The sequence below is a fragment of the Orcinus orca genome, chromosome 5 (genome assembly GCF_937001465.1).
Source record: "Orcinus orca chromosome 5, mOrcOrc1.1, whole genome shotgun sequence".
Lineage (NCBI taxonomy): Eukaryota > Metazoa > Chordata > Mammalia > Artiodactyla > Delphinidae > Orcinus > Orcinus orca.
Window position 1 is genome coordinate 118,311,384 of NC_064563.1, and position 23,912 is coordinate 118,335,295.

Here is a 23,912-nt window from a genome sequence, read left to right on the forward strand (position 1 = left end):
ACCCAATCCAAAAATGGGCAGAAGACCTAGATAGACATTTCTCCAAAGAAGATATACAGATTGCCAACAAACACATGAAAGGATGCTCAACATCACTAATCATTAGAGAAATGCAAATCAAAGCTACAATGAGGTATCAACACATACCAGTCAGAATGGCCATCATCAAAAAATCTAGAAACAATAAATGCTGGCGAGTGTGTGGAGAAAAGGGAACCCTCTTGCACTGTTGCTGGGAATGTGATTTGATACAGCCACTATGGAGAACAGTATGGATGTTCCTTAAAAAACTACAAATAGAACTACCATACGACCCAGCAATCCCACTATTGGGCATATACCCTGAGAAAACCATAATTCAAAAAGAGTCATGTACCACAATGTTCATTGCAGCACTATTTACAATAGCCAGGACATGGAAGCAACCTAAGTGTACATCAGCAGATGAATGGATAAAGATGTGGGACATATATGCAATGGAATATTGCTCAGCCATAAAAAAGAAACAAAACTGAGTTATTTGTAGTGAGGTGGATGGACCTAGAGTCTGTCATACAGAGTGAAGTAAGTCAGAAAGAGTAAAACAAATACCGTATGCTAACAGATATATATGGAATTAAAAAAAAATGGTTCTGATGAACCTAGGGGCAGGACAGGAATAAAGACACAGATGTAGAGAATGGACTTGAGGACACAGGGAGGGGGAATGGTAAGCTGGGGCGAAGTGAGAGAGTGGCATGGACATATATACACTACCAAATGTAAAATGGATAGCTGGTGGGAAGCAGCTGCACAGCACAGGGAGATCAGCTCAGTGCTTTGCGACCACCTAGAGGGGTGGGATAAGGAGGGTGGGAGGGAGACGCAAGAGGGAGGGGATATGGGGATATATGTATACATATAGCTGATTCACTTTGTTATACGGCAGCAACTAACACAATATTGTAAAGCAATTATACCCCAATAAAGATGTTTTAAAAAATTAAGGAAATTTTATCAAGAAACTAAATATAAGACCTAATAAAATAAAAAGTCTTAGAAGAAGACAGGAAAAATAAAAAAGAGATTAGGAGTCTGGTACTGTTCACCCAAAACTGTGTTTTTGAAAATTTAAATACAATGCACAGTGAATTAGATTTAATTTCTGCTAGGTTATGCTTTGATACTGCATTCAGCCCAAGCTGGCTTCAATCAAAGTCACGCTACAGCTCTGTTATGCTAACGCCCGCTGCTGTGAGTGAGTGGCTGATATGGAAATCAGATGGCCGAACACGAGTAAGAAGCATAGGCCTTGCATGAGGTGGGCTTGGAGATGTGGGATGGGGGGACCCTAAAGGTGATCACATCATGTTCAGAGTTGTTTTTAAAGGAAAATATGACTTTCTATGGAAGACATGAACATGGAGACAGTCATGAAGAAGTTGCATACATTAATATGTGATAGGGTCGCTATAGGCACACTCAGCAGCTCTTCCTTTGGGTACAATTTTGCACCTGAGTGAATAAGCTTCTTCTTCTGTAACAATAAAGATTACGAACTTTGTATCCTAAACTCAAGTATAAAATTTTTTTGCTATTTAATATTTTTTGCATGTTAAATTATAATATATTCTATAAGCATATTTGAAACACACATTCTTCCATCATTTGCTTGTTTTAAAGATCTGCAAGTTGAAAACTGCTTAATACAACAACAATAATTAAAATTAATTGAGTGCTTATTAAGTACCAGGAGGTGTGTTAAACCATCCACAGGCATTATCTCATTTAATATTCAAAGAGCCTTATGTCTTAACTTCTATCATTATGATGTAAAGACCAGAAAATTGAATCTCATGAAGGCTTTTAAGGATTAAATCAATAGATAGGAGGAAGGACTTGACTTCTGATCCGTCTGATATAGTTGGACCTCTTAAACACATATGGTTCACTTCAAGCCATATGACTGAGAATCTGTCATGTCATTACCAAACTGAAGGGTAAGAATTATATGCTATAATTTCCAATATGGTATAATGTTGTTAAAATCGTAACATGTTTTTCCTAAATAATTGCTTTTATTGTTAAAGTACATAAAACCTATAATCCTGCTCTTTCTGCGCCACCTGTAAGTACAACCTTTCTTAAGTATACTTATTTCAAGTGATTCTTTATTCAAAAACCTACAGTGCTTTTTCTATTGCTTGCCATTGCAATGCTTGCACATCATTCTCCTCTGTGTAGCATGTTGTCTTCCATCAGCTGGCCCAGGGTTTTACCATCCTGATGCTCACCTGTCCCCAAACTAGCTCCAACATTTCAGCAGACCAGTCTAATTTCAGTCACTTGCATGCGTATTTGCTTGTTCTAGTGGTTAATCCATCTTGATATCTATTATCCTTTGATCCACCTTGTCGACAACGATTAACCTGAACACACTCTAATCTTGTACTTTTCTTGTGTTCTTCCCACTTAAGGTACTTGCCCTTGCTTGTATTGTCTTGTTTCTCTATTTGTTCTCCCTGCCTGTGTGCCTTGATTCTTCTGTTCCACTGTAAACTCTTAGTGGTATGGTGTGCTGTCTACTATTTTGCAATGAAATGGTATCTTTATTTGGCCTGGAAAATCTCCAAATAGTGAACACTAAATAAAATTCTTGATTTAAAGCAAATACTCTCGCTTTTTCCCATCTCATCATACTAAAGAATATGATGCATTCTTACCAGTGACAGTAACTCACTATTATAGTAATTTGGGTGGGGAGAAGTCAAAGAAAATATGTTTGAAAAATTTTCCTAACTGATTCTTATATGCCCCTCTGTAAAGAATGCCCAATATACCAAATGAAAATCTATAACTTAAAGACTATAAATGAGTAGCCACCACCCCAGAGTGACAAAAACAGCATAAAAAATGTTTACCAATTCTAAAAGTTCCTGCAAAAGAAATTAGTTAATAGGCTTAGCCTCAGCAACAAGAAATAGCAAAAATTCATTTCATTAACATGAAATGTAGAGCAGGAGTAAGAGATGAATGTTTACTCAGTAATCAGAACAGGCTGGCTTCTAATTGATAAATGATTGTTTCTTCAACTTATTTAATTCTATTTAATTTTTACTATTTAACACTTCACTTGATTTCAAAAGAATTTCTGTTAATAATACTGAAAATGCATAATGTCATAAAAATATTTGATTTGAAACTTATTAACACATAATCCATACCAGAGGAAGTAATGAATTAATGAAAAATATAACTTAGGGATATAGGATTTAAAATGAACATTTTTATAAACCCCATTTAATCACATTTTGTTCATTTGTCACTATTTTTCAGGAATATAAACGACCAAATTGCTAAATTACCTACCTTTCAAATTAATCATTTTCTTACTGAGTCCATGGCAATAACTCTTCTGGATGAGTGCTGTGATTTCTTTCTCAGCCATTACCTTACTTCTAACTAATATTAAAAATTCTTATTCCATAACAAAAACCAATATCTATACCTCTTTTCAACAATAATCTAATAATCTATCTCTCAATATATATGTTTTATATATATATATATATATATATATATGCTTTCCTAATGTCAAAATGAAAAAGTAAAACTACTAAATAGTCTGCTGTTTTCATAAATATGGAAAGTATAGTGGTCAAAAAAATAAAATGACTGAAATGAATCAAAATCTTTAGATTCTTCATCTATTTAGATTTCATATTCTACTCTCCACCTATGAGAGCCCTCGCATATACAAACTGCATTCAATCCTTGTATGAGTAAAGACGTGTTCCAATTTTGCAGCTATACTCTTTATACTTTTTAACCGCTGTTGTGGAATTTATTGATTGTGGGAAGACTAATTTTTGAAGGTTCATATAATAGTGAAAACTAAAAGTTACTCATGGTTGTTCAAAATCTGATGACTAAAGTAGGCCATGAAGCTAGTCAAATGTGTTATATAGTATAACTATAAAATAATGTAAGTGACCTTCTAAACTGACATTTATAATAACTGGGAAAGCAATTCCAAAGAGGGTCAAAGGTACTGAGTTTTGGTGATAATGTGACGTACACACAAAAAAGTATGTGTATGTTTTGTGACAGTGATTAAAACCATGTTCTTAAATGTACAGTCACAGATAATATGCTTCTCCTTGAAAATGAGCAATGTAAATATAAAAATGAAATAATTCTACAATTATCTAGAATAAATAGAATGCCTTTGAAAAGGATAAACTCATTTGGTTCAAAATACCCTGCACATTAAGATCTCACTGCATGCATATAAAAACAGTGTTATAATAAACAGCTCCACCACATAGCCAATTTTTCTTTAATTTTTGAATTTTATTTTATTTATTTTTTATACAGCAGGTTCTTATTATCTATTTTATACATGTTAGTGTATACATGTCAATCCCAATCTCCCAATTCATCATATAGCCATATTTGACCTTAATTTTTTTAAGGCAACATATTACTGGAAAAAATAATAAATAAATAAATAAAATTTATTATTAATAATAAATTATTAAATAAATATAAAATAATAATTTATTATTATAAATTTGTACTAGAAATGAATTCAGATGTTTGTTGGCACTTTCACTCATAATAGTGTTTAATTATTTTAAGCAAACATTTACTGGTTTTATATGGTGTCAGGGTCTGAGGGTACTAAAATCTCTGTTCTCTGGAACTTACCGCCTACCAGAGGAAACTCACATGCAAACAATCAAGCATGACACAACATGATGAACATGGTAATTGCTGTAATACAGGATGTCCCACCATTACGAGAGTAACTTGACTCAGTCTGTCTCCAACAGTTGGGGAAAGCATTGAAAGAGAAAAAGAGAGAGCGAGAGAGAGATTTGTTCTTTTGAGATTAAGTAGGTAAGAAAGGAAGGGTGTGAGGTTGTTCCTCACAGAGGGAAAAATACATGCATTATGTTAGAGATAGAAGTTTTCCAGACTGCACCAATGCACCATTACCATCACCTGGCTTCACTGACACCTTTAGAAAAGCAGGTAAGTCTGTTTGTTAAACTGAAGGATTATATTGGTGGAACCATGTATTTTTCTGTGTAAATGGTCTTTACTGGCTTTAGCAAGTCCAACTTAATCCTCTAATGGTATTAAATATTTCTGTATTGTAATAACTGAAATAGCTAACTCATAAAGTAACTAAGTTGGATATGTTTACAGATCATTTTAGATTTTATTACATTTGCACTTAAATTATAGGCAAGTACAGAAAATCATGTAACTATAGGAAATCATTCTGAAATCTAACATGCAAATTTCATAAACTTTTGAATTCTACAAGTTACAAATTAAGAAAAAAATTAAATTTAAACAAATTCTGAATTGTAAATCACATTTTCCCATATTATACTGTCCTTCACCAATCGAGCTTTGCTTCTCTACTTTGCTTTCTGAACTAAAATACTGTGTAGAAAATAAAATAATAAAATTTTGTTTTCTTTAAGGGACTGTTAATTTTCAAGGAAAATACTATTAATTTAAAAACTAATGAATCATTGAATGAGGCAATATTTACATTATTTTTGAAAAAGATCTCATTTTCACCAGCAGAAGAAAAGTAGTTCAAGTAGTGGTGAAAAAAATCCTCTCCAGATACTAACTGGGAAAGCTAGAGTTCTCAGTATTGTGGGTAGAAGAGGTTGTAAGTGTGGAGGTGAGGAGGTAAAACTATAGCTTAAAAATGGCTCTTCATGTAAATGGTGAGACAAGACATCCATTTTCACTCACTTAACCTGTCAACTTGCCAGAACTGTCATGTCAGCACTCTAGCTAAACCACAAAGGTTGATCACATCCCATTATCTCATTTTTTTAGAAAAAGACTGCATGAAGATGCCAATCAGAAAAAAAAAAAGGCGGGGGGAAACTTGCAAGCAAGGAACAAATGTACTGAAGCTGAAGGGCTGCTTAGTTAACGGAATTTTAATATGCAACTGCAATGTTTCTTAATAACATTAATTACACGCTTAGTAAGGCACCATTCTAACTCATTAGTGCCTTCTTTTTTGTTGTATTTTATCTCCTACTAGCAGAATGGGGACTATATGATTGGCCTGTTACCATTAATGTTGCTTAATCTTTTTATAGCACTGTTTAAAACTGCTTGCATAAACATTTTCGAGGCAAGTATTACCTATGTATGCATATGTGTGTATCAATTAACTGCACCAACATTTGGCGTGCCCCTCCCACATGTAAATGTTATGCTAGACCTAGAGGCAGCAGAAAGATAAATACAACAATGTATTTACTGACAAAGAGCTAATAGTTTTGAGGGGAGATGAAAATAATAGCCTCAGTGAATCTGGGAAGCCATGTTTGCCATAAGAGATTTAAAAAAGCTTTCAGACATATTTTAACTCAAAATTTAATTTAATTTGGTAGTTTATATATTTTAATGAATCTAATTATGTACTATTCCCTTGAGTGACACTTAATATGTTTAAATAAGTAGTGCAGTAATTCAAATGTCATGCATATAATATTTAGGTGTAATGCACATCATGATATATATTTTACAGTATATACATATGTAAATAGATATGATGATATCTTTCTGTCAACAAATTATTATAACTTATAAAAATGAAAATTTTTACTTTCTAAGAAGGTGTGACTAAAATATTGATGTTATTTCTTTCTGGCAATAGCCAGTGAAATCTCTTAATACTAATCTCATAATACTGTTTCTAGCCAGAATATTTACATTATTGAGATATTTGATATTTATAGTACTTTTAACTACTAAGTTAACAATTTATTTTATTTTCATTTGGATAGATCCCAACATTAATGAGTAATGGAGTAAAGGCTTATTGCTCCACCTTCCTCTATTGAGCATAACAAAATAAATGAATAATATGGAAAAACTACCATTGCCTCAAACCACAAATTGTGAAGTACCCCTGCCAAACAAGGTCAAATCTGGAGGAAAATGAGGATGCAAGGTGAGCAACAGCTAGCCCCACCCACAATCCTCTATCAATGCCAATTTCACAAAAATTTTCTGTCAGTACTGTGAGAGCCCAATCCATGATCCTTTGATAGAAAGAAAGGAGATCTAGAGTCAAGGAGACTTGGGAAATATGAGACATGACTTTGCAGATAACCAACTAAAATTAAGAAGTCTGGAGAGAAGGTATTGAAGGAAAGAAAAAGCCAAGCCTACTATGGATGGTGAAAATTTAAGGGGGCCCCCATGACCTTCCCTTCATGGAGTTACTCCCATGGTTATGTTATGTTATGTGACAAAAGGGATTCTGCAGATGTAATTAAGGTAACTAATCAGTTGACCTTAAGATAGGTCTTAGGGACCTTAAGATTAGTTTAGGGGCCTAACCCAATCACATAAGACCTTTCAATCAGGGAATTTTCTCTAGCTGATAGCAGACTGGGAAGTGAGAGAGATACAGAGCAAAGCACCTGAAGGATTCAAGGGATCACTGCTGACTTTGAAGGCTGTGGCAGCCATGCGCAAAGGTTAGCAAGTGAATTGTGAGCAACTTCTGGCTGGCAGCCAACAAGGAAATGGGGACTTCAATCATACAACCTCAAAGAACTCAATACTGCCAACAACCTGCATGAATTCTGAAGCAGATTCTTCTAGAGAGTCTCCAGAGAAGCGCCCAGCCTGATCAACATCTTGATTTAGCCTGTGAGATGCTAAAAAGAGGACCGAGTTGAGTCTGGTTGGACTTCTGATCTACAGAACCGCGGCCTAAAAAACGGCTGCTGTTTAAGTCATTCAATTTGTGGTAACTTGTTATGCAGCAGTAGAAAACTAGTAAAACTAGGAAAAACCATCTCCATTACAAAGCAGGGAGTATGAAGGAAGATGAAGAGTGTTTCCTATGGAATACAGAGAGTTTGTAACATAAAGTGTTTTGCTGTGTATTACTAGAATCACTAGCTTACCAAGGAGAAAATGACACGTTTTTTGAAAAAATATTCTAGATAAGAGTTCAAGTAGAGGTTGACCCTGATACTTTTCACTTTCTCTTCTCCAAACATGTAAACCCTAGCTTTCAGCAGTTAACTAGATGATTAATAATCAAATAGGGACTAAAACAGGATCTACGTAAAATAAAATAAAGCAAACTGTACATTAACTAATTACTTACTAATTAATGACAGAAAAGAACATAATCAATTAATCAAAGGGAGATAAAGCATTTATATCGTCCAAAGATAACCCAAGGAAACACAGAAATACTTTAAAATAAATAGCTGTCCATAGTCTAAATAGAATTATGTACAACAGGGCCTCTCTTTAAAAAAGAAACAAACAAAAAAATCTCAAAAAGGGGTAAAGGCGTTAAAACACAAGTGAAGAAGAATACTTTGTTCAAGCTTATCAAGGAAATGAACTAAAAGTTAAAGTAAGTTAAAGAAATATATTTTAGAAATAAGAAAAAATGATAACTGCAATTGAAAAAGTTAGGAAGGTGATAAATACGCATTAAGAAATAATACAATGTGAAAGAATGATGACTTCAAAATTATTATAGAGAAGTTAACAAATATGGAACTGAGACAAAGGAAAGCCAATATAACTGATGTATTTGAGAAAAACAAGTGAGACAGAAAAAGTATTCAGAGATAAAACAGAAGAAACCATTTTGAAATAGAGTAAATTAAAGGATGAATCTGCAGATTCTAGGGGTCGTGCTGTCCCAGGAACATTAGACACAGGGTGATCAGGCCCAAGGTATAACCCAGCAAAGTTATAGAAGAAGGGAATACATTGGTATTCATATTTGTATTCATAAAAGGGTATCCCAGCTGAGGATAAAAATATTCTGTAAGTCTTGTACTTCCCTATAGTACCATTCAATACAAAAACAATAAAACATTCTCACGAAAGTCTGAGAAAAGAAAGTATGACTCAATAATTTTATACCTACCCTTCAAATTAGAGGCATTGAACAGACATTGTCAAACACACAAGGTGCTTCCAAAAGAAATAAGTCAGTGACTAAAACCAGCCAAGCATGAGAAGTAACCACTACTTGTTTTTCACTTGAAAAATTAGTATGAGCTAAAGATATTTTAAATGTTTCACATTATGGGAACTCTGTTAGAATATACAAGACAAAATACAATGCATTTTTTAACCTACAATTTAATCAAAACATATGGAGCAATGAAAAACGTGATGCTTAATAAAAATTAAACGGGACACTGCATAAAGTAGCTAATCAGCGCCAGATGTAGGAAACATCAAGGGCTCCTAGGAGAGAGATGATCACCTCAGGTCATGGGGTAACACCTTGCCCAAAGAAGAAAGGCTGAAGAGAATAAAAGTATAGGTTTCCTTCCAAGATACACTCAGGATGCCTTTTGCACAAAAGTGGATCTCGACATGAAAGGATTCGTATATAATATCCACCTAGTTTCTGATTTTTAAAAACCTGTAATATTTCCAATATTAAGCTGAATTATATCCAGCACATTAAACTTTCCAAATTTCAAGGTGGGGTGGAGGGTAGGGGTGTTGAAAACACCAGTTGCATTATTTTTAAAGCATTATCTGATTTCTATTTTTTCCTGAATGAAGTTTTTCAGTCACTCACTTTTTATTGGATCTTTTGGTGTCCTCAATAAAATGTTTCAGAGCATGTTATAAAACAAACTCCACTTCAACTCAAAGGAGAACTTTCTAAAATGAAGACATGTTAATTTTTTGTGTTTAAACAGTTAAAAGATTGAAAAAATATGTCCCTATAGATTTCTGTTTAGAATAGTGGCTGCTTCTTTAAAATAATAATAATAAAAGATGGGAATTTTGCCAAAAACATAGATATTTCTCAATACTTATACACTCTTGTGGCCAATTATATTCTATAAAAAGAAACATACTTTTGATTTACTAAACTAGGAAATAATTGGAAGTTTCCATAAAGTTGTGTATTGTCAATTTGTTTTTGATATTTTAAATGAGTTTCACCTGATATACTCAGTTTTTAGTTTCCATACTGGAGGCAATCACCATCTAGCATATGGTATACACGACACAAAATGGAGCAGGCCTCAGCTTCTCAAGCAAGGCAGCTGGTAGGTTTGACAGTCCTTTTCCAAATTATTCATTATGTTTTGAGTTGCTGCTAGGAAAAAATGTGTTGCCCATCTCCAAAATAGATGTTCTTTTTTATTTTTAAGCTTGGGAAAGACTTCCAATAGAAAATAAGACAGATGGGTATAGGAAGCAAGATATTTATCTCTATTTAGACCCTTTTCTTCTGTCAGTTCCCTCATCAACAGAGTTTTCCAAACAAACAAATGAATATTTCAGCATTCAGACTTAACTCTGTCCTAGGATGTACTTTTGCTCTCATATAAAGAATGCCTTTGGAACAGTAAAAAGTCAAAACCACAAGAAGGGTTGGTGGATTTTTAACGATCAAAGTGGCATTTGTCTAGATTTTGTGGTAAAAAGCAGCTAGGGAAGTTACATTCCAGGACCCTTTCTGAGGTGTTGATGACATTGCAGATGAGGAAGTGAAATCTGGAGACTACTTTGCTCCATTGGCAAGTATGTGATTGTTTGCTTTCAGTAGGACTTCCCACATTGATGATCCTCAAAATCAAGAGTTTTCTTACACTCTCAAAAGTACAGGCAAGAAGGTATTTATTCCAACTGTAAATTGCATAGTTTCCAATTCTTTGACTCAGATGCAGCTCATAAGAGTCATCCAGTTTGGAGGTTTAAAATGATTTCTAAATTGGCTTTCCACACAGACAATCAAGTTTCATCTGGTAGGTAATGTAGTGATTGGTTTCTGAATCTGTTAGTATTCCAGAATGTGCATATATTTCTAATTTTCTTTTAAAAGCTTTAGACAGGAACTACTCCTTGAACTCTCTCTAAATTTTACATAGTTGGTACATAGTTCTTCACATAATTTATACTAGAATCGGAAGATGGATTTTCTCCCCCTTCTGTGGTTTCTACTTTGTAGAATACTGATTATGTTATTGCTAAGAGCTTCAAAGTTAAAAAACTTTTAGTCTAGTAACAAATATTAATGTAGTTTTCTATTATTTGAATATTTAATTCATGAGTTTACTTAATTTGTAGCTTCTCACCTTACAATAAAAGTTGGCATATCTATACTTCCTGAATTAAAATTGATGTAAAAAGTTGATGCAAAGAAAAAGCAGGCTAATTTCCACATTATCAGTCTCTTCTTTGGTGATCCAATAAGAGCATATCAAACATTCAGTTTCCCAAATTAATAGTAGTTGTCAAGTTTAAAGTATAGTTCTTCATATTTCTGAGCACTGTCATAAGCCATTTTAAGAAAGATTTATGAAATGACAGACTTTCCCAGAATAAAGTACAATGTGTCAAGAAGCTATTCTTTAGTTCCAGTCCAATGGGAATTTAAGAAATCATTTCAAAAAAGAATAAAAAACAGAAATAACTTTTGAAATGCCTTGTAGGCGACAAATATATCTCAATACTCTGTGCATTATCACATTTTCTAAACAAGATATTTTTTTATTCATGAGTTTTAATATATTGGAAATTATTAACATATTGTTCTATATTCCAGGAGCTTGTGATAATACAAATCAAGTGGTCATGGTTTATCAGCATAAGGCTTCTATATATAAAGATCTATAATTTAAATGTGATTTTTCCTGTTAATTTATGAAGTTATCTTATTCTTTCCCATTTACTTCTTAATTTTAGATGTCATACCATAGATATGTAAAGTTATTATTAATATGAATTCTTACAAATGCAAAAAAATTTTAAACTATAGTATATTCTTTAATTTTCTAACAGCATCAATTGTAAAAAGCATGATCAATTTAATAATTGTATTTTAAGAAAAAATGCCTGCAGTTTATGTTCAAATTAATCATAAGCCATAAGCATACTTCAAAAATATTGAAATGTGAAATAATGTATGTCTCAGAAACTAGGAATGTGTTAACAAATGTTGGCATACAAAACTTTTTCACATATATGATCAATTTTGAACTCAATTCATTCCTATAGCAGTTTTGATACGGCAGAGCTTTTCTCTCCATTTTATAGAGGAAGTGATTGGGGATTAGGGATGTTGAATAACTGACAAAGGAAGTACTGCTCAGAAATGGCAGAGCAGAAATTCAGATTGGGAAGCCAAAGTTCTATTTATTGTATTTGCTATCCATATAAGAGTACATTACATAACAATAATGTTTGTGAATGTTTCAACCAACGGGGGAAAAATGCTATGAGTCTGGATGGCTATACATCAAATGTCAACAATATCAAGCCAGTATAATAAGAAAGCTTTTGAAGTTAGGTGGACCATTTATAAAGCTGTGTCAAATTGAATAACTTATTAAAGTATCTCTTGGTATATTAAAGAAGCAATGTACTAAATTAATTTATTCATTCACCTACCCATCCATTTATGCATATATCTATTTATTTACTTATAACACAATTACCAAGCTTTCTTTTATTCAAACACATTTCTTGGTAGGTTAAGCAAAACTTTAAAAGAGATGCAGAAAGTTTATCAATACATTTGAAAATATTTTATTTTTGTTTACAAATAATTACCACTTAAATTACTGCAAGCGCAAGCTGTTAACTTCAGTTTTGCAAAGCCAAATGAAGAAAAAGATATATTCAAACTTTTCATGCCAAAGAACACGGCTCATCCCTCCCTTTTCCCCTTAGTGTAAGCATCAACTTACAGTAACTTGAAGCATTCTACTAAATTTTAAGTAGGCATGCAGATAATAAGTATGCAGCAGTAAAAAATACCCTTACAGAGAGCAGACTCTAAGCAGCTTAAAATAAAAGTGCATAAAATAATAGAACTTCTTAATTTAGTTCATAATCTTTTATATTAATGAATATCAAACATAACTAATAATTGAATATTTTATACACACAAGAAAAAGGAAGTATTGTATTTTTCTCAAGAAAAGTTAGAAGTTTATAATATTCATCATTCATATATTCTTTCACAAGAAAATTGTTACCTATTAATTGCTAAGTAACAAAAAGCCACTACAAAATGGTTTAGTAAAGTGATGAAAAAGTTAGGAGCAACTTTTACAGCAGACAGTCCCTCAAGTAATATTTTAACAGGGGTGAACAAATGTATTTCATTCAGTCATATCCTACTATGCATGAGCTATGAAGCATTGTACAAAGCCATGCGAAATGGATAGAAGGATGGCTACTTACCAACAGGGCGAGCTGTAGACATTACAATGGTGTGGTGAGAACATAAAAAAGAAATTAAAAAAAAAGAAAGAAAAGAAAATTATCAGAATGCATGATGTGTAATGTTACATTTAAGTATGGACAGTAGGGTGATTTCTAGTCTCATTATTCAAGTATGAACAGGATGTCCTAGCTTGATAAAAACTGAACGTAATTATAAATAGAACTCTAAGAAAATAATTACTTTGCACACCGAGATTAACTCTAAGCAATTTGAGAGATACTTTACATAAGGTCTTATTGTCATCATCATTTACTATAGTTATTATTTCAAAGATCTTTTTAGAGTTAAACAGCCTTGTGTTACCCCAAAGTTAAGAACCTGATGAATATAACTATTCAAGTCACAGGCTAGCAAATGTCATGTCAATAAAAGAAGGCCTTGCTGTCTGATTTAAATAGCAATTGGATTTTAAGCATGGTTAGTCAGAACCATTACAAGGACTACAGAAAAGCCCCTGACGCTGCGTTTCAGCCAGTAATAAGTTAAGATCACATCACTTTTCATCCGTGGACAGGGTAGATGAAAATATAACAGATAGATTGGAACATCCTTAGAGATTTCAACTGAGTAGCTCTCTAACTACTGTTAAGCTCTTTTCTTTTTTTGGCAGAGGGCAGGAAACAATGACTGACAAATAGATTCTTGTCCATACTGAGAATGGCTTTCAAACTGCTGCTTCAACAAATTATTGTTATTTTTTATTATTCTATAACTTTCAATCACTAAAATCAGTTGTCATAGACTGCCCCCTTTTTTAATGCACAGAAACTGTAAGAGACACACATGGGCTTAATAATACTTTCTTTAAAAAGAATAATGCCAAATCAATTTAGATAGTAAACCACTTTATATAAAAGCAATGGACAAATATAAAACATATGGTCCCATTTTCAAATGAAGAAGAAATAGATTTAGTAGCGTTTGAACTTTTATTAAATCTTACATTTCAAAATATAAATTTATTCAGCAAACAAGTGTTTCATCCATACCCCAGTGGGTAAAGCTCCAGTGTGAACCCAGTGTAACTCTTGAACTTTTGAGTAGTTTTGTCTTGATGACTTGTTGGCATGGTGAGATAGATATAGCCATTGAAACCATATTTATAGACCTTCATTCACTCAACAAATACATCACAATTCTAGTTCTGTGCAATCTTTGAAACTATATTGGAGTTTATTCTCTATGAGATTCATGGTCTTAGAATATTATTCACAATTAAAGGGGGGGGGTAATACAACTCAAAGAAGACTAAAGCAATCATAGTAGCTGAATGAAAATTCTGGCTTAGTGAAACTCTAGTGTGTCCTACAGTCTATAGTGGGTTTACTATAGCAAGAGGGAGAAAGTAAGTTGAACTATGCACAATAATTTCTTTCTTTTTCTGGGGGGGCACAAAAATAACAACTAAGAACAAAACAACAGACTAACGTAATGAAGTTGTGCCTTATTCTGACTGATGAGATTTCTCTTGATTTTGCCAATGTCTAGTAGTAAAAGTACTTTGTGTTTCACTTTTGAATTTGCATTTTCAGGTGCCACCTCCAGCTGAATCTGAAACATAATGTTTCCTTTAGAAACAAAAAGGCATTTTGAGTCTATGATTGTAAAGAGAGAAAAAGAAAAAAACATGGTGAGAAATCATGTTTTAAAGAAATAAAACATATTTCTTAGTCTAGGAAAATTCCAAAAAAATTAAAGCTTTATTGCTCTAGAACCAAGATAGTTTTCCCAACGAAGCTTTGATTTATGCAAAGCCAATTTAAGCAACTGAAAAATGGGAAAAAAATATGTTTATAAATATGCAGTTTGTGTTCACTCATTTTGGAGCCACTTTAAAAAAGTTCTATTAGATCATGAAATATTTGATTAGAATATAAATGCTAGGAGGCTCATTATTGTCTAGCAATATTTCTTTCTAATTTTATGTTTGTCAAGTCAGCCAAGGGAGCTACTTGCTGTTAAGTTTAATTTTATAGTCTATTTTCACCATATTTCTGAAGTGGAAAACAACTGAGTAAGTCTGTTTCAGATTGTGATTATAAAACTTCGTTTTCTTTTCTCAAACTGGCTAAAGTGAATATCATGATAAAATTTTAGCAGAAACATCACAATAAAACTTGTCGTTGTAACATAGCAACATTTCATCCTGAAAAAAACCCAGCAGGTGGATGTTTTCAAAATCAGCAAATTAAACTAAACTGTGTCCCTGCATTAAATGGATGAAAATGGATGTGGCCTCTTGGGTCAGTTGACCCTGTTCTAATAAAACAATCCAGAGAAGGGCTGAACATTTCATTTATGTGCATAGAAAAATGAGTGTAAAAAAATAAGCCGTAGATAATATTTTTTTTTCCGTTAACCTCTTAGTATGAGAAATCCCAACCGTTTTTCCTAATGGTAAAAAAGTATTTTTAAACAATTTTTACTCCACATTCTATTATATTATGGAGATTTTAATTCTTTAACCCTGTTTTTGAGGTTTCAGTCTTAGATGAAATGCATACTACATAGATTAAACACTCTAATCCATTTACGGGACACAGATTAGGGGAGAGACCATTAAGGTTTGCTGATTTACAAAAAAGAATCCTATTGAAAACAAACAACTCTTTCTATTAGTTTTGTAAATTAGCTTCAAACATCCATCCAGGAGTAGCATGCTTTGTTAAATGAAATGGTAAACCTGAAACTTTCAACAAATTATGAAAACAATTAGCTGGGAAAGATCTTAAAGCAAACAGACCACTTCAAATCTCATTCATCCAAGCATTCAAGTATAAAAGGAACCCTGCTGCTTCTACAAACAAACAACTCCTCACATTTTCTCACCATTTGTTTAGTCAGCAAATATTTTTTTGACAGGAACATTTCTTGGTTAGTTGTTTATTATCTTTTTCCACTTACTTTAGAAAAAACAAACAAACAAACTTTGGGCGAATTATGGTCAAGTGAATTGCTTTTGCAAAGGACTGACTAGATAAAAGCAAACAAATATACATAAATATATAACCACCTACCGGAAAAGGTAGGTTAACTATACTAAAGTGGCTTACAAATCAGATTTTGATCATATATTATCAGTATATATATTCAATTGGTGTATCATCATAGCTTTTTGTGATCTGTTAACTAATGAGGAATGAAAATCTTTTTAAGCAACTAGTTTGCTCATTTTGTCTAAGTTTATTTTATATCTAAGTCCACACTAGAATATCTGGATGGGGGAAAAATGGATTAAGCGGAATAGGAATGAAGTGATTGAGAAGTCTGGAACTCACCAGTTTTTTTTCTAGGTATCCAGAGTAAATGTCTCCTAATATTTACCTGGAGGAAGGTTTCTTTTTAATGATATGATGCCCAAATCATACATCTGGCAAAAATCATTTTTCTTACCAGCTAGAGGACCAGTCTGAGAATCCCTGACACACTTCTTGCCAATCCAAATTCCTCCAAGCCTTTCTCCTAATCTTATGAAAACTTCTGTGAGCAAAGCTGCACAAGGCTAAGAGGTCTGACTAAACAGGGTGAGATGCAAGTGAGACATGGATATAAACATGCAGCCAACTTCCTTATCATGAGGGATGGGAGGAGGAGGCATTAGTTAAGGTACTGGAAGAAAGGCTGGAAGATAGGGCAATGGATGTACTTGCCTATCTCTGAAGTTCTGTGAGTGTAAACAATGCCATGGGTAATATCTATTTGGCGAGAGTAAGTGTAGCTGTGTACTTGGTACTACTTGGTACCTTGGGCTATATAATTGACTCATGTGGATCAACATGCGCCACCAGGAAGGCAGTTAATTCATTCTAGCTCACTGTAGGGTTAAGTAATGCTTTCTTTCACTTATAAGTAATTGCAGGGAGTCTATAAATGAAAATTATTCCATGACTGAGAAAGTGCATGATACCCAGAAAGTGAAAGTTATTACAGGAGCGGCACTGACTATTTCAATTTTTTAAGGTGAATGAACTTCACAAATCACTTTCTAAATCAGATTTTCTCAACATGGGAGCTCCTTTGTGTCCATTTTTCACCTTTGGAAGCAGTGTTAGCTTTTTCAGATTGCTTTTTGAATGCTGAAATAAAAAAGAATTTCAAAAAAAGTCTACTAGTATAAAGTGACAATCTAGTAAACAGAAAACCAAGTATCTTTGAAATTAGTGACATTTAAAAGCAGTAAATAGTTCAAAACAATGGAAACATAAAAGATTAGTGTAAATCTTTCCTATTTTAAGATTTACTTTTAAACTACATTAGCTATTATTTATTAAATAAAAATTAATCATTTCAAATGATCATCCCTTCAAACCCAAATTTGAAAGTAATTTTATTTCAACTAAAATATAGAGAGGACACAAAATCTAGGCATTTTAATGTGATAATAAAACAGCATAAGCTATTATTTTGATTGTGAGTTCACTTACCAATTTGACCAAATATTAGTCTTCTGGTTCAATTGTATTTCACATCTTAAGTCTCTTACCTCGGACTGTGAGGGTAGCAGAAGCTTCCACCTTTCCAACCCGATTCTCAGCAATACACATATATGTGCCTTCATCTGTACTCATGGCCTTTTTAATTCTCAGTGTGTAATCATCTCTGATGTCATACCTGTGTAGAATATGAATTGGTTTTATTAAATAACATTGATTATATTTAGATAACACTAATTATTCATTTTTCTCTTTTATACTGTATTTTACCTAAAATAACACACACACACACACAACGTTCAGACATAAAGTGCAATTGCTTAGATTAAAGCTACTGCTAATAAGATCATTAATTTTGTATCTTATCTCTAGCTGCTTGATTATCAATTACCGATAATTTAGATATGTATCAAAACTCTCAAAGGTATTATTAACACTTTGACTTTTTTTCAGTAGCTCTTAGATAGTAAGAAAACAGCGTATAGTTCAGTTTCTTGGTGAGTTATATTTTGTAAGTTACACTGCATTCAAATATATGATTTATTTTTTAGGTACCTTGAAGATAATAGAGCTGAAATATATTAAAGGAGAAAATTCTCTTATTTGTTGGCAAATTGACAAAACAGACACTGGCTAAAAGAATTAAGAAGGGGTAATCCTTTTTTTAGATTAGCAATATTAACTTTTAAAACATCCACATGCCTTGGAGTGATTTCTGGAAATGCACGTCGTCAGCTCTTTCACAAACATTTATTGTCACACTTCTATTTTGTAACAAGTACACTAACATACTAGTTCAGAAAAAAATTCTAAAATTTTAACATGAATTTTTTAAGAGCTTGCATAAGAATATGCTCTTATTAGATTCTAAGAAATTATATAAATTGATGAAGAAGTTATCTTTACATTGTTTTCATATCTGATTTTTCTTCTTGATTTTCACTGATGGTCTTTGTTATTTCACACACACATTTTTGCAATAGCTTCTGGTTGATCACACTGACTGTCCTCCTTATACATACCACACATTTAAAGCTATATTTCCAAAATATTACTTTAATTGGTTCTGTCTGCTTACAACTAGCTGGGACTTCCTATTGCTTTTAGGCTTGCACTGAAGATTATTATAATCAGATTTCTTCTACTTCTAGCTAGTTATAAAAGAATAACACAGCCTAACATTATTACGAACTGAGACATGGACCTAATAAAAGTTCTGTTTTACAGAACTCTGCAAGACAGAAATCAAGTGTCTATGAACCAAGCATGCCAACTAAACTCAACTATCCTTGCTCCTCCATCCTCCAGTTATGGTGGTTACTTTTCTGTCTGCATGTTTCGGGTTAAACTTCTGCTGATTTACAATGTCCTAAGTCATGAGGGAAGCCTTATCTTCCACTACTCTTGTTTGAAGTCATCCATTACCACACTAGAAAACTATGATTCTTCTCTCCTCAGAACAAAACAAAACAAACAAACAAAAAACCAAAACCGACCCCCCCAAAGCAAACAAAAAAACTTCTTGCTACACCAATCAATCTGCACTTACTCACATTTTGATTTGTCTATTTTGATAAAGGCAGAGATCCTGTCTGTTTCACTCACTGCTATATCCAAAACTCCAACACAGAGCTTTTAACATCCAGTAGCATAACCAAGTGGTTAAGAGCACAGACTCTGGTCTTTGAGATTTTTAAATAATCTGTCCAACTTCTTGTTCACTCTCTCCTAACAACATGGCCCTTTTTCCCTTGCTCAACGTAACAACCTAATTACCACTGTGTCTTTCTACTTCTCTTGTAACTTCAGGGCATGCCCTTCCCCTACAGTTTTCATTGCTGTTGCTGATCATTCTTGGGGGTTTTTTTTGTTTGTTTGTTTTTTGCGGTACGCGGACCTCTCACTGTTGTGGCCTCTCCCGTTGTGGAGCTACAGGCTCCGGACGCGCAGGCTCAGCGGCCATGGCTCATGGGCGCAGCCGCTCTGCGGCATGTGGGATCTTCCCGGACCGGGGCACAAACCCGTGTCCCCTGCATCGGCAGGCGGACTCTCAACCACTGCGCCACCAGGGAAGCCCTGTTGCTGATCATTCTTGACTTTCAAGATAACCCAAATATCCCCTCAAAGATATCTTCTTGCCCAAACAATGTAAAGTAGCCCTTTACCCACCAGTTACATTTATTATAATTTTTTTTTTTGCGGTACGCGGGCCTCTCACTGTTGTGGCCTCTCCCGTCGCGAAGCACAGGCTCCGCACGCGCAGGCTCAGCGGCCATGGCTCACGTGCCCAGCCGCTCCACAGCATGTGGGATCTTCCCCGACCGGGGCACGAACCCGTGTCCCCTGCATCGGCAGGCGGACTCTCAACGACTGCACCACCAGGGAAGGAAGCCCCACCAGTTACATTTTAAAATTACTTTTACTTGTTTTTATTCTCTGTTTTTATATTTTTTGTTAGTTTTAGTACTTTTTGTCTTTTTCACAGCACACACCTCTATCAAATTTTTGTTTGCTTGTTTATTGTCTTCCTAGTTTCCAAGAGCATGTATGCTCCATGAGAACAATCATTGATTCTCTCTTGTTCCAAACTATATACTCTGAACCCTACCAAACAGCACCTGAGATCTTGGATGTGCTCAATGAATGCTTACGGAATGAGTGGTGAACCATCCAACACATTCTTAAAATTCTTCTGTAGTTCTTTCATAGCATCGTTATCAGTAAAATCGTATGCAGAACTGAAAGGTAAACTAATATGAAATATAGAACTCTATTATATCAAGAAACAAAGTAGTGTTATTAGCTTTATATATCAGCAGTTAGTTCTGAAATGTAGGTTAAATCAAACAAAATACTGTAAATGTTAAGACTCACAATATTTAATACATAAATGCTACTATGGAGATAGAGCTAAAATAAAGAAGTTAGCGAATCCTGACTAGCAATCTAGACTTTTGATTTACATATTATCACTGGAAATTTCCCTCTGTAAGTTAGTAACATGAAAAAAACCCTCTCTCTCTGCACAAAAGTAAATGAAATAATTCTAGAAGAATATCTAAAACAAGGTGAAGACAACAGGAGAACAAAGTAAAGCTTTGTGCTTTGTTCGATGCTTTTGAGAGTATCAACTCATTATTCTGGCAGCTAGGGTGGTTTCTAATCACATGTGTTATTAAAATAAAATAATGACAAAAAATGCATTTGCATAGTGTTCTTAAATATACTTTTTAATGTATTCTCATAACAATTCTGGTAGGTAAGGAGTAAAGTTATTACGTCTCCTATTTTAAAAATTAGAAATTTTAGGCATATAAGCTTCAACCTGAAACTATATAGTTTATTTTTACACTTTTATAAAATATGGCATAGTGGGATATTATGTTCAATTTTACCCCCTATTAATCAAGAAAGGAATTAGAGACATAAAAATTGAAAAGGTGACATACATGAACTTGAACTCTCCACGTGTGAAAACAATAACTTCAAAAAATATAATTTAAGTCTAGAAAACTGTGAAGAATATGAATCAGTGAACATGGAAATACTCAGAAAATCCCCAAATATAATATTAAAGGAGAATACTTGAAGCCTAAATAAAATACCTTTAGGATAAGAGGGGGGAAAAGGCTATTTAATTATGCAATTATAAGAAAATACATGGAAATTGGTTATTCCACGAAACCAACAGATTATAAATTCTGAGACATAGGGAAAAAATATTGAGTCTAGTCTAATATTCTAATTTTAAGATTAGAAAAATAATACTTTGCTATTCAGAGTCTGGGAATTCATTGGTAGCAAAAGTTTAGACCATATTAAAAACTAGCTCTCCTGGCACATTCTTCATCAATTATATTACAGAGGTTACAACTTTCTACCAAAAGAAAGCATAAAGTTTCAATTTTTAAAAATCGTGATGTATGAATCTATAAAGAGAAATTAAACAGGGGATATACTACCAAAATGGCAACTAGTCCCACAAATTTTTCCTTAATGGGTTCAATGAATAAATGGTCAACATGCCAATTAAGCTTTTAGTGGCAGAGTTGTTATTAGAATTCAGGCCTTGTGGTCTGACTACAGAAATTTACACCGGATACTATAAAATCATAATTGCAGTTTGCTCATTTGTGGACTGAAGTCTGCATGAGAGCAAGTGGTGTGTGTGTATCCATGTGCGTGTTGTGTTTTGGCTCACTAATGTTTTAAAATTATTGGAATAACTGATATTTAAAATTTTGACACTTTCACATAGAAATCTGGATTTTCAAATCAAGGTCTGTCTTCCTCCAAAGTGCACACTTTTTCTCCTTCATCACACTGCCTACATGGGTCTAACAGAACTGTACAACTGGAGACACTGCGGTCCCTTCCAACATAACTAAACCACTGTGCCAATCTCTAGCCTGAACCCTGACAGTACCCACAACCCAAGAGACTGAAGCATGTCATGGTACCTTTGTCAATTTTCACAATAAGATACAACTCAGATCAGAGAAATGATAAACCTATAATTATGATCAAATTAGCTCTTACCTGCAAAAACTTAAGATATTTGAGGGTTGGTTTTAAAGAAATTACGTCTAAATAACTTCAAAACCCAGAAAGAATTAGATATTTGGCTCATTGCTAGTTTCACTTTTAGGCAAGCTGAGGCAAAATATGACAAAGTTCCTTTCCCAAGGCCACACACATTGAGACAATTATAGTCAGGAGGAAAATTGTCATGAGTATCTACTACCAGTCTCTGCTTTCTCTACAGGTCATGATGTCTCTGAGACAATAACTTGCTTCCTAAAAGTACATATTTCACAAGAAATTAGATGTCAAATATTTCCACAGGTCCAATAATTGTGGCCTTATTTCTTGTAGTCCTTTCTGGATAAATTCGTACATGCTTAATAGTCATCTCATTGATGCTTTACACTACTAGATTGGATAATTGGGGAAACATTCATTTTTCCCTAGAAAGCAAATATTGACTGAGTAATATAAATAATTATAAATAATAGTTCCTTATATTTAAAGAGATCTTTACAGTTTACAACTGAGATTCATATAAATTTCACAACAATAAATTAGAGAAAATGCCTATTTCCAAACACCATTTTATAGAAGAAGATTCTGATATTGTTGTCTCGAGTTATAGAGAGACTGAAGTCGATGTCCTGTGCATCGGTGTCCATTTATTTTTCTAACACAGAACAACACACCTTTTCCATTTGATATGTGTGTTTATTGCTCTGTGTGCACGTGATTTGAGCAGGTGTGTATTTCTGCATCAGACTCTATGTTCAGAGTCTCAAAAACTCCAGAAACTAACTTTTATCAATATTTTTCTCAGTATTGCTCTAAAACCAACTGTAATCCTAGAAGGGTCATAAATGCATTTCCTAATATATATATATATATATATATATATATATATACTTTAAAATTGTTTTATTAAACAATCTAATGTACCTAAAAGTTTCCCTGATTTGCTCTTAGCCTTCTTTACATAGTGGAGAATAAATTTTTAGTAACTAGAGCACACTTTGGTATAAAACAACTAGTTTTCCAACATGGTATGATATTATATGTGATCAACATGTAGGAGGTATTGTCTGACTTTAATTAAAAATAAGAAAAAAAAAGAAACAGATGAAAAAACATTACTGGTGAAGAAATCCTAACAGAAATTGGGTGATTTTGATTGTGAAATCTGCCAGTCTCAGACTTGTATAAATGCAGTCATTGTTGCCAGGTTTGATTAATGACAGTTGTACAATCATGTGCTGACAGTCCCCACTATAAAGATACCTTTTTTTTTTTTTTCCTGATATGAAACACTGCTGAAAAATGCAACCCAATCAGATTTGGCCCCCGGACAACATGTGCTATCATCACTGTACCGTGAATTGAGATTGATTGGTAACCAGCTGTGACAAAGTGGGAAAAGAAGCTCTGGTTTTTGTGTTGTTTTTTTCCCAAAGGAAAAAAGAAAAAAAAGAGAGAGAGAAAAAGGGAACTAAATTGTGTCAAACCGTTACCATCTGTTCAGCTAAATAATAAACAAAACAAAATACATTTCTTTTAATACTTAAAACAACAGTTTGTATGCAAGGTTCTGTTTGTATGTGATCTTAAATAATCTTAAAAGTGTGTCAAAAGAGAAAATATTACTGATATTTTAAGAAACAGAATACTATATGCTAAAATCA

General features: G+C 33.5%; 1 protein-coding gene across 9 annotated transcripts in view; it reads right to left on the minus strand.

Moving 5' to 3' along the window:
• ROBO2 (roundabout guidance receptor 2) overlaps positions 1-23,912 on the minus strand; it is a 1,654,833-nt gene that overhangs the window by 109,248 nt on the left and 1,521,673 nt on the right. For all 9 annotated transcript variants that reach the window (XM_049710547.1, XM_049710548.1, XM_049710544.1 and 6 more), the window contains one exon: positions 17,757-17,884. In XM_049710547.1, coding sequence (XP_049566504.1) covers positions 17,757-17,884 — 128 coding nt within the window. The remainder of the gene's footprint in view (positions 1-17,756; positions 17,885-23,912) is intronic.